The sequence below is a fragment of the Dama dama genome, chromosome 6 (genome assembly GCF_033118175.1).
Source record: "Dama dama isolate Ldn47 chromosome 6, ASM3311817v1, whole genome shotgun sequence".
NCBI classification, from domain to species: domain Eukaryota; kingdom Metazoa; phylum Chordata; class Mammalia; order Artiodactyla; family Cervidae; genus Dama; species Dama dama.
The window spans coordinates 19,190,371-19,202,377 of NC_083686.1; the positions used below are offsets into that span (position 1 = coordinate 19,190,371).

General features: G+C 42.0%; 1 protein-coding gene across 1 annotated transcript in view; it reads left to right on the forward strand.

Moving 5' to 3' along the window:
• SCD5 (stearoyl-CoA desaturase 5) overlaps positions 1-12,007 on the forward strand; it is a 165,664-nt gene that overhangs the window by 94,666 nt on the left and 58,991 nt on the right. Inside the window, exon 2 of the mRNA XM_061145694.1 lies at positions 2,590-2,720. Within this exon, the coding sequence (XP_061001677.1) occupies positions 2,590-2,720 (131 nt within the window). The remainder of the gene's footprint in view (positions 1-2,589; positions 2,721-12,007) is intronic.

Here is a 12,007-nt window from a genome sequence, read left to right on the forward strand (position 1 = left end):
AGCTATAATATTGTGCTCCCTTTAAATACGTATATTGACACTGAAGTTGCCCTAGTAATACTTCCAAAGAAGTCCTACAAGGGCCTTCCTAAGGACTTGGCCTGCGTACCGTTCATGACTACTCATGTATCTACTCACAGCTGGTCACTTGGTCTTCTGCACTTCTTTATGGAGGGCCTTGTATATGCTAAGTGGTAGAAACAATTGTCTGCCTGACCCTGCTTACACATAACCTAGTTCAGGACTCTCCCCTCTAGTAAGGAAGCAACTCACTTTTAAATTTAGATTGGGATCCAACATTAAGGACATAGGGCTTCCCTGGTGGCTCAGATAGTAAAGAATCTCCTGCAGTGCAGGAGACCCAGGTTTGATCCCTGGGTGGGGAAGATCCCCTGAAGAAAGGAATGGCAACCCCCTCCAGTATTCTTGCCTGGAGAATTCCATGGCCAGAGGACCCTGAGGGGCTATAGTCCATGGAATCGCAAAGAGTCAGACGTGACTGAAGTGACTTAGCATGCATGCGTTAAGGATATAAGGCGTAGAGGTGGTGGTGGTGGTTTAGTCGCTCAGTTGTGTCTGACTCTTAAGACCCAGGGACTGTAGCCTGCCAGACCTCTCTGTCCATGGGATTCTCCAGGCAAGAATACTGGAGTAGGTTACCATTTCCTTCTCCAGGAGGGTGTAGAGAAATGAAGATAAAACTTACCTGATGTCTCCTGGAGGCAAAGGAAAGTAGAGAGGGCCAGCACTCAGTTCTTGGTTCTGGGTTTGACTCTTAGCAAAGACACTCCCCAACCTTGTGATACTGGGAAATTAGTTAACTTCTTTAAGCCTTTGACCCAATAATAATATAGACCTATAAGGTTTGTTTGCTATGTTTTAATAAGATAATTCAAGTAAGACATTTAGCATTTTGTGGGAACATTGCTTTAAAACTACTAGAGGAAAATAATCTCAGGAATTGTGATTTTTCGTCTCCTTTCTACCATGCACTCAACCTTTCCCAAGTCTTGTACAAAGAACCAATCACCACCACCACGTGGGGTCAGCGTGGGGTCTCTGGGCAGAGGCTTTAGAACCAGGTTGACTTTGGTTTATATGAAGGAGTTAACTCAGAGATTTAGTTTCTCAGCTGTAAAATGAGATGCTAACACATGTTATGAGGACTATATATATTTAAGTGTGTGGCAGATAATAAGCTCCACTGTAGGCTGACTTTAAGAAAATTCCCACCCAGTGTGGAGAAAAGGGAACCCTCCTACACTGTTGGTGGGAATGTAAACTAGTACAGCCACTATGGAGAATAGTATGGACGGTACTTAAAAAACTGAAACTAGAGCTGCCATATGATCCAGCAACCCCTCTCCTGGGCTTATATCTGGAGAAAACCATAATTCAAAAAGATACATACACCTTGGTGTTCACTGCATCACTATTTACAATAACTAGGACATGGAAGCAACCTAAATGTCCATTAACAGAGGAATGGATAAAGAAGATGTGGTACATATATACAATAGAATATTACTCAGCCATAAAAAAGACCAAAATAATGCATTTTGCAGCAACATGGATAGCTCTAGAGATTCTTAAACTGAGTGAAGCAAGTCAGACAGAAAAAGACAAATATCATATGATATCACTTATATATGAAATCCAAAAAAACAGGCTATGAGTGAACCTGTCTATAAAACCAAAATAAAATTACAGATACAAAAAATAAACTTCTGGTTACTGAGGGGTAAGCAGAGGGAGGATAAATTGGAAGATTGGGATTGACACATACACACTTCTATAAATAAAATAGATAACTAATAAGGACCTACTGTATACCACAGAAACTATTCAATTCTCTGTAATGGCCTATGTGGGGAAAGAATCTAAAAGAGAGTTGATCAATGTATTTGCATAACAGATTCATTTTCCTGTATACCTAAAACTAACACAACACTGTAAATTAATTATATTCCAATAAAATTTTTAAAAAATAACTAGATCCCCACCTGGCCATCTCTACCAGCCCAGTCATAGTGATGGTGATGGTATAAGTGAGGAGTGCTAGAAGACAAATCTCAGCTGTCCTTGATGTCAGTTTTAGTCTCATTCTTACTGGCCCTGAGCCAGACATTGCTTTTAGGTCTGGCCTGAGTTCCTTCAAACCATTTAGAAGAGCTTTGAAAATGGGCACTGCCACTTAAAAGAGCCATCCTGGCATGGGTGCCAATTAAGAAGCAAGATTAGAGATCTATTTCAGCTCTACCGAGAGTGGACACGTAAGAATTACAAATGCACGCTAATAGGGCTGTGATTTTGTATCAAGACTGGCAAGAAATAGATTCCTTTGACATAGAAAAAATGGCTGTTCCAAGTTCCCAGTTTCTTAGGGAAAGTCTCTCTATGTCTCTCTGGTACTGAAAAGCTAAAAACCAATAAAAAAAAAAAGCCTGCCTTTTCCCGAGCTATTGATTCTTCATGCTGCATATGCTTCTGACACCATTCCGCATGGGTTCCTATTCGGAAGAGAGAAAAGCTGGGGGGAGGTTAAAAGCTCTGACACCTGCTGACTCTGTCCTTGCTTGTGTCTTGCAGCCTACTTCTGCTTCCTCCTGACTGCTCTGGGCGTGACAGCTGGTGCCCATCGTTTGTGGAGCCACAGGTCCTACAAGGCCAAGCTGCCCCTGAGGATATTTCTGGCTGCTGCCAACTCCATGGCTTTCCAGGTGGGAATGGAGGGTCCTCACTCTCAGGGACTCGGCACGGACGGCAGTGTGGGAGGAGACACAGACGCACTTCCTGGACAGTGGACATCCTCTGCACCCATTCTAGGCCCAAGCACTCGCTGCCTGTGTCCAGTTTTTATCTTCTTGTGGCTTTCGATACTATAAAATATTCCCTGAGGGTTTTAAGCCCCAAGGCATGCTAAACTACAGAGGAGGAAAGGAGATTCCTTCATCCAGAGTCCGTGCTCTAAACATGACCCTGAAACCCTCAACATCTGTCTGGCTCTAATGAGGGTCAGTTTCTATGCTGAGTGTGCTATATGCATATGATATGCCTTTGATCCTCACCATAACCCCACAAGCTAGGTGTAATGCATGTCCCCATTTTACAGATGAGGAAACTAAGGCTTCATGATGTTAAAGAACTTTCCTAATTATATGGCTAAAAAATGGTACATCTAGATAGGCCAATGCAGGTCTAACTCCAAAGTCGTTGCTCCTACAACACATATTCTTGAGGTCATGCTTTAGGTTTGTGGTGAAAAGTCTGTTACTCAGTGTGGATTAGGAAGACTTAAGATTTAATTCTTACTCTGATGGTTGCTGGGCTTCCCTGGTGCTCAGATGGTAAAGAATCCACCTGCAATGCAGGAGACCCAGATTTGATCCCTGGGCTGGAAAGAGTCCCTGGATAAGAGAATGGCTACCCACTCCAGTATTCTTGCCTGGAGAATTCCATAGACAGAGGAACCTGACAGGCTGCAGTCCATGGGGTCACAAAAGAGTCAGACATGACTGAGCAACTCTCATGGTTGCTAGCTTTGATTCATTCATCTCCAGTTTCTTCATCTGTAAATATAAGAATATGACTTCAATTTCAGAGTCATTATGAAATCATGACGCAAATATAAGAGAGGTCATGACTGCACTAGGATTGGGCCATATACTTGAAGAATTTGCCTATCCTAGACCGTTTCCCACCACCGCGGGCACTTTCTGAGCTGCTGGAATTTTGGATTGATCATGAATCTTTGTTTTCCCAGTTCCTCATCTGATCCAAACAGGGTAGGTGAGAATAACCTGCTTTCAAAATTTCTGCCCATGTTATGAGGACAGATGATTCCAGGCCCTGTGTATTTTCAATCTATTGGGAAGAAATGGTGATTCCCCAAACTGCTTTAGGACCCAGGGAGACAGGTGACCCGCAAGTCTCTCTCTGACCCTCAGATGTGCAGGTCAGGTGGCCACCTGTACAATGGGCATCCCATCCCTATAAGACAGCCTGACCTTGAATATTTCTCTAAGTTGCTCTTGTGTCTTAAGAATTCATTTCCCAATTCAGGCTTCCCTCCTGTTTGTGCATTTATAAAGGAAAAAGGATCTAGCACAATACATGACTTAGGGATCACCGTTCGTATTATGAATACCGAACAATTCAAGTGCAGTTGGGAATAAGCACCAGGGTCTCGGGAGGAAGCTGTTTGCACAGAGGAGCAGCTGGCGGCTTCTGTTTCACGTCCTTTTTGTTCACTGTTGGCAGTGGGAACTATACTGCCCTCCACTCTGAATTCAGCCATCCTAGTTCAGTATTGGGCTTTGTTTACCTGAACAATGAGTTATGATAATTATAATTTAGAAACTCACTGACTTAGGTCTTAGATGCTATTCAGGACTTAACACAGTGATTTTCACTTATTTTGTTCAAGCAATTTATTATTTTTAGCCTTCAACTATGTGAAGCCTTCAAGCCTTCAGTTAGTTACAAAGCACCTCTATTACTGGAATGTTTTCCAACATAAATAACTTGAAGTCTAGAGCCTAAACCTCTTTTTCCAAATGAAACTTGGAAAACGTGTTTGTAACTCAGTTTTTAAAAACTTAAGTTTCCTTAACGAAACATCACATAGAGAACATCACACTGTGATTTTAAATTTACTTTGAAGAGAAAATATATTGTCAAAGGAAGTATCCAGGTCATTGAATAAATTCTTGGCTTTGCCATTTGCTGGATGTAGGCTTTTGTTCATGTCTCTGTTCCTTTATCTGGAAAAGGTGAGTGGGGCGTGTAATGATATTTACCTCACACAGTTATTGGGAGGATGAAATAATGAATAATAAGTGCCTAGCTTATAGTAGCACTCAGTGAATATTGTTCCAGTCTTCTTTTTGAGAATTGGCAACCATCTTACTCATTTCTGTATTTTAGTACCTATCACACAGAAAATATTCAGTGACTGTTAAATGAAATAATAGATGAGGGTAAAAGAGGAGAGTGGAAAAAGCTGGCTTAAAACTCAACATTCAAAAAACTAAGATCATGGCATCCAGTCCCATCACTTCATGGCAAATAGAAGAGGAAAAGTGGAAGCAAGGACAGATTTTATTTTCTTGGGCTCCAAAATCACTGAAGACTGTGACTGCAGCCAGGAAATTAAAAGATGCTTGCTCCTTAGAAGGAAAGCTATGACAAACCTAGACAGCATATTAAAAAGCAGAGACATCACTTTGCCAACAAATGCCCATGTAATCAAAGCTATGGTTTTTCCAGTAGTCATGTACAGGTATGAGAGTTGGACGATAAGGCAGGCTGAGCACCGAAGAATTGTTGCTTTTGAACTGTGGTGCTGGAGAAGACTTGAGAGTCCATTGGACAACACGGTGGTCAAACCAGTCAATTCTAAAGGAAATCAGTCCTGAATATTCATTGGAAAGATTGATGCTGAAGCTGGAACTCCAATACTTTGGCCACCTGATGCAAAGAGCCGACTCTGATGCTGGGAAAGATTGAGGGCAGGAGGAGAAAGGGGTGACGGAGGAAGAGATGGTTGGATAGCATCACCAACTCAATGGACATGAATTTGGGCAAACTCCAGGAGATAGTGAAAGACAGGGAATCCTGGCATGCTGCAGTCCATGGGGTTGCAAAGAGTCAGACACAACTTAGCAATTGACAAAACAACAAAGTATTTTTAGAAATCATCAAATTTGAATTATGCATGCATGCTTCTTCCAGGCCCACATCTGTAGTGGATTTCTTCATTAATTCAGCATGTACTTACTGAGCACCTGCTATGTGGCAGGCACTGAACTAGGCACACTGGATACAGTGATTGCAAACGTGGTTACAAACCTTGCCTTTATGTAGGCTTCCATCTAATGAGATGTTTCCCAGTGGAAATGTAGGTGCTTTTGGTGTCTGCCATTTTGTAACAATGGCACTTTGACCTAGATGAACAGTGTCTTCCGTAAGATCAGCAAAGGGCCAGATTCAATATAATGCTTGAGTCAGAGGAAAGAATGCAGTTGATTCAGGCCACTTAACCTTAGGAAGAGAACCACCTGGGAAAATAAAAAAAAGTGTGCTGTGATCTCCCAGTCTAGAGTATTGACCTACAACTTTAACGTATTGCAGCATCATTGATTCAGTTTCCCTTTGATGTCCCCTTGCATTTTAAAAGCTCGTTTCAAAGATTCTCTTCTGCTTTCTTCCATAAGAATAGTCATGCCTTTGGCCAAAATAGACAAGTCATGCCATGGTTATCTCTGTTTGAGGATCAACAGGGCTTTTGCTAGATGCTGCCAATGAGATCTTGATAATCAAGAGCAATCTTAAAAATATGACTGAAATGTTCGAAACTTCTTTTTCTCTTTCTTCTGCAGAGGACCTGTGTATGGGGGAGAGGGCAGTAGTGGGAAAGCTGAGTCTGAAAAGATGATGATGGGCAAGGAATGCCAGATAAGGGGCTGTAATAATCCTCTGTCCCCTCCATACCCTTGCATTCAGCAAAGACCCCATGAATTCCTGTCTGGCTTGTTCTCCTTCCTCCAGTTAAGTCGCTCAGTCATTTCTGACTGGTTTGATCTCCTTGAAGTCCAAGGGACTCTCCTTCCTTACCAGTAGGATATAAGTCACTCAAAAGATTGCTTGTGATCTTCTTATAATTTTCTCCAGTCAACTATGGACGTGGGTGAGGGATTCTTGCCATCCAGTGGTCTCCAAGAGTTTGGTTTTCACAGAGTACCCACAACTTTGGATTTGGGCTGTCGTGTTCATGCACACACACCCCTTGCTGGCTGCAGCTGGGTCTGTTGTGACCTCAATCCAACCAAAAGCACCTGTAGATGCTTTAGTCCCCTCCCTTACTGTCCACATTTACTCATCAGACCCTAGTAGAGAGGCACTGGATTTCAATCTGTAAGGGAACTACAGGGATTTGGCCTATGTCCTCCTGTTTTATGGAAAGATAAAGAGAGGTGGTGGATATGGGGTTTGATTTTTTTTTTTTTCCAGGTTTATTTTTTTTTAATTTATTTTTATTAGTTGAAAGCTAATTACTTTACAATATTGTAGTGGGTTTTGCCATACATTGACATGAATCAGCCATGGATTTACATGTGTTCCCCATCCCGATCCCCCCTCCCGCCTCCCTCCCCATCCCATCCCTCTGGGTCTTCCCAGTGCACCAGCCCTGAGCACTTGTCTCATGCATCCAACCTGGGCTGGTGATCTGTTTCACCCTTGGGGTTTGATTTTAAATGTACTTTTGCCCTGCCTACAGTCTTGTTGATGGGCTTCTTTCGTATCTCAGTTGGTAAAGAATCCGCCTGCAATGCAGGAGGCCCCAGTTCGATTCCTGGGTGGGGAAGATCTGCTGGAGAAGGGATAGGCTACCCACTCCAGTATTCTTGGGCTTCCCTTGTGGCTCAGCTGGTAAAGAATCCGCCTGCAATATGGGAGACCTGGGTTTGATCCCTGGGTTGGGAAGATCCCCTGGAGAAGGGAAAGGCTACCCACTCCAGTATTCTGGCCTGGAGAATTCCATGGACTAACTCCATGGGGTCGCAAAGAGTTGGACACAACTGAGCGACTTTCACCGTCTTGTTGGGGTTTATCCTTTGCCCTTGGACTTGGGGTATCTTTTTTTGGTGGGATCCAACTTTCTCCTGTTAATCATTGTTCAGCAGTGAGTTGCAATTTTGGAGTTCTCAAAGGAAAAGATGTGCGCACATCCTTCACTGTCATTTTGTGTAGGAAAAAAAAAGCTATAGTCAAAGCTGTGGTTTTTCTAGTAGTTGTGTTTGAATGTGAGAGATGGACTATAAAGAAAGCTGGGTGCCAAAGAATTGATGCTTTTGAACTGTGATGCTGAAGAGTCCCTTGGACAGCAAAGAGATCAAACCAGTCAATCCTAAAGGAAATCTGAATAGTCCTGAATATTCATTGGAAGGACTGATGCTGAAGCTGAAGCTCCAATACTTTGGCCACCTGATTTGAAGAACTGACTCTTTGGAAAAGACCCTGATGCTGGGAAAGATTGAAAGCAGGAGGAGAAGGGGATGACAGAAGATGAGATGGTTGGATGGCATCACCAACTCAATGGACATGAGTTTGAGTAAGCTCCGGGAGTTGGTGATGGACAGGAACCCTGGCCTGCTGCAGTCCATGGGGTTGCAAAGAGTCAGACATGACTGAGCAACTGAACTAAACTGAAAGAATATCAGGGACTTGTTGAAGGTCACAAACTAGTTAGTGGATAGACCAGACTGAAACTTAAGTCTCCTGACCCTTGGCTTACACATGGATGTTCTTTTGTGATGCTTAACAGTGTGATTTGTAAATGACTTTTAGTTGGATCTTATTCTTTTATCCACCCCAACAGTCCCTGTCTTTTTTTCAGTCCCTGTCTTTTAATTGATATATTTAGACCATTCACACTCAAAGTGATTATTAATATATGTGAATTAATATCTACCATATTTCTGTTTGCTTTTCATTGCCCTTGTTCTTTTGTTTCTTTCTTTTGTCTTCCAGTCATTTTTTTTGTCTTCCCTGGTTTTATTTGAACATTTTACAGGATTCTATTTTCTTTCCTCTCTTGATATGTCGATTATACTGCTTTTCAAATTCTTTTAGTCGTTGCTCTAGAGTTTGCAAAATACATCTAAAGCTAATCCAAGTCCACTTTCAGATAACACTGTACCATTTCATGGTACTGCGCTAATATTCCCACTTCCTCTTTCTTGTTCTTATGACATCATTGTCATTCATTTCATACATCCATAAGCTATAATCACCAATTTTATTTTTGCTATTATTATTACAAGTCAATTATTGTCTATTAGATCAATTAAGCATAATAAAATTTGAAGATTTTATTTTACCTTCATTTATTCATCCTCTAATATTCTTTCTTTGTGTAGATCTGAGTTTCCAACCTGGGCCATTTTCCTTCTCTGTAAAGAATTTCATTTCTTACCAGGCAGATCTACCGGTGACAAATTTCTTCAATTTTTGTTTGTCTAAGAAAGTCTTTATTTCCCCTTCACTTTTGAAGAATAACTTTCTGAGTACACAATTCAAATATGTGGACTTTTCTTTCAACATTTATAATAGTTTACTCCACTTTCTTCTTGCTGATATGTTTCTTAAGAGGAACCTGGTATACCTAGTGTAATTCTTATCCTCACTTCTCTACAGGTAAGGTGTTTCTTTTTTCTCACTCTTTGGTTTCTTTCAAGATTTTCGTTTTGTCTTTGATTTTTTTCCAGTTGAATATGACATGCTCAACAATAGATTTTTTGCTATTTATCCTGCTTAGTGCTTGCTCTCTGAACTTCCTAGATCAGTGGTTTGGTGTCTGTCTTTAATTTAGAAACATCTCTTTTAGCCATTATTACTTCAAATATTTCTACTGTTTGTTCCTTCTTCTCTCCTGCCCATCCTCTTTTGCTCTTTCCCGCCTTCCCGCCTTCCCTCCTTTCTTTCCTTCCTTCTCCTTTTGGTATTCCCATTACAGACAACTTACACCTTTTATAATGGTCCCACAGTTCTCAGATACTCTATTACATCTTTTCTCTTCACATTTCAGTTTGGGGAGACTGCTACTGATATGTCTTTAAGTTCAGTGATTCTCTCCTTAGCCATGCCCAATCTAGTGATGAGCCAATCACAGACATTCTTCATTTGTTACAGTTTTTCTGACTTCTATTGGTTTCTTCTCATTCTTTCTTAGACTTTCCATCTCTCTGCTTATAATATCCATATGTTCTTGCATGTTGTTCACTTTTTCTATTAGAGTCCTTAGCACATCAACTGTAATTATTTTAAATAGCCAGTCTGATAACTCCAACATCTCTCTCATATCTGAGTCTGGTTCTGATGCTTGCTTTTTCTTTTAAGATGGTATTTTTTTCTTTTTGACGTATTCTGTAATTTTTTGTTAAGAGCTGGACGTGATGTACTGAGTAACAGGACCTGGGGAAATAGGGTTTTAGTGTGAAGTTTTTATGTTTATCTGGCCAAGAATTAGGCTGTGTTACTGTGTGCTGTATCTGTAGTGTTGAAGCTAAAATTTCCTCTAGTGACCTTCTCTTTGTCCCTGCGTTGCTGGGTTTTCCTAGAGACTTCTTAAACAGTAGTTAAGGCTTTCAGTTCTTTCAGCTGAATCCCCTTTTGTACAAAATCCTTAGAGGGGACACCTCCTCCATCCCATGATTAGGTCCCAGTCTTCCATTGACCTGGAGCTGAGTGTTTCCCTCCCCCGCCCCCAGATTAGTCAGGCTTTGGTAAAATCCCGGTTGATTAAGCTCTGCTGAAATAATTTCTCTTAAGAACAGATCTTGCTAAGGGCAACAGCGAGCTCTGTCTTGTATTTAAAAATGTTTACTTTTCTCCTCCTGCTGGAAGAGCAAGGGGATTTTTCTTGGTTGATCATAGTGAGAACCTGGTAGGGCTCCTGGAGGGAAGATTCATGAAAATGTGGGGGTGCCTGGACTGGACCCCCCATGAGCTTTTTGCTCTCAAGCTCGCCCACACTAAACCTCCAGCAATTCATCAATTACAGCTTAAAGTATTCCTGCCACGTTGCTGCCAGTTGCAGGCTTTTCCTCCTGGCCTCTGCTCCTGCTAGTGGGTGATTCTGTCTGTCCATCTAGGCTGTGATTCTATCTGTCTGTCTGTCTCTCTAGCTTTTGGTCCAGCAGTTTGCCCTGTGGCCTCAATTTTCTGGTAGATCTAAGAAGACTTGTTGATTTTCAGTTTACTGGGTTTTTTTCTTTCTTGTTACAAAAGATGAGAGTAAATAACTTCCAAGCTCTTTACATGTCAGACCAGAAAGTGGAAGTTGCAGTGTGATCCATAAATACGGTCAAGTGAATCTCAGAGTCATGGGCCATGAACTTTGGCAATGATATAACCACAAAACAACAGCAGTTACTGAGCACTGACTACATACCAGCACTTCATTAAGTGTTTTAGTCATCTGACAATACCCGTACAAAGTAGATACTGTTCTTTTCCTCATTTGATAGATGAAAACATTGAAAGAGGCTATGTAATCTATCCAAGGACATACAGATTTAAGCGACAGAAGGGGAATTCACGTGCAGGCACCTTGACTCTAGAGGTCACCGTCTCACTGCAGTGCCCTCATGCCTCTCCCAGCATTCAAATGTCTATTTATCCTTCATTTGGCAGATGCATGTGCCAAACGTCATTTCCAGCACTGGAGAAGAAAAGGCCAAGGTCTCTGTTCTCATGAACATGTATATTCCAGTGGGAGAGAAAGCAAATAAACAAGCAAGGAATAAACAAGCTTATTCAGAAAGAGATGAATTCTCTAGGCCAGAATTCTGGAGTGCCTTTCCCTTCTCCAGGGGATATTTCCATCCCAGGGATCGAACCCAGGTCTCCCACATTGCAGGCGGGTTCTTTACCACCTGAGCCACAAGATAAGCCCAACAAGCAATGAATAAACAAGTTTATTTAGAAAGAGAGAAGAGCTGAAGAATTGAAACACAGTGTATGATAAAGAATGCCAGGGAGGGTGACTCCTTTAGAGAGAATGGTGAGGGAGATTGTCACTTAGGGGGTGACATGAGAACTGAGACCTGAGGGAGGGAACAGGTAGGGGAAGAGCATTCCAGATAGAAGGAGTCAAAAGTGAGAACAAGTATGGTACATTCAAGGAGGAGCCAGATGGCCTGTGTGACTATTCCACGTGAGTGAGGGAGAAGGTGATCATAGGAGAGGCCAGAGAGGAGGGCTGGGCCACACCAGTGCAGGGCTCTGCCAGGAGTGGCAAGGAGTTTGGATATTATTCTAAAAGCCCTGGGGGCACTTCCCTGTTGGTCCAGTAGCTGAGACTCTGTGCTTCCAATGCAGGGGGCATGGGTTCAATCCCTGGTTGGGTAACTTAGATGCTACATGCCATGTGACATAGCCGAAAAAAATTAAATAAAGCACCGGGAAGGCACTGCAAGCTTTTAGGCAGTGGGAGCGACATGCC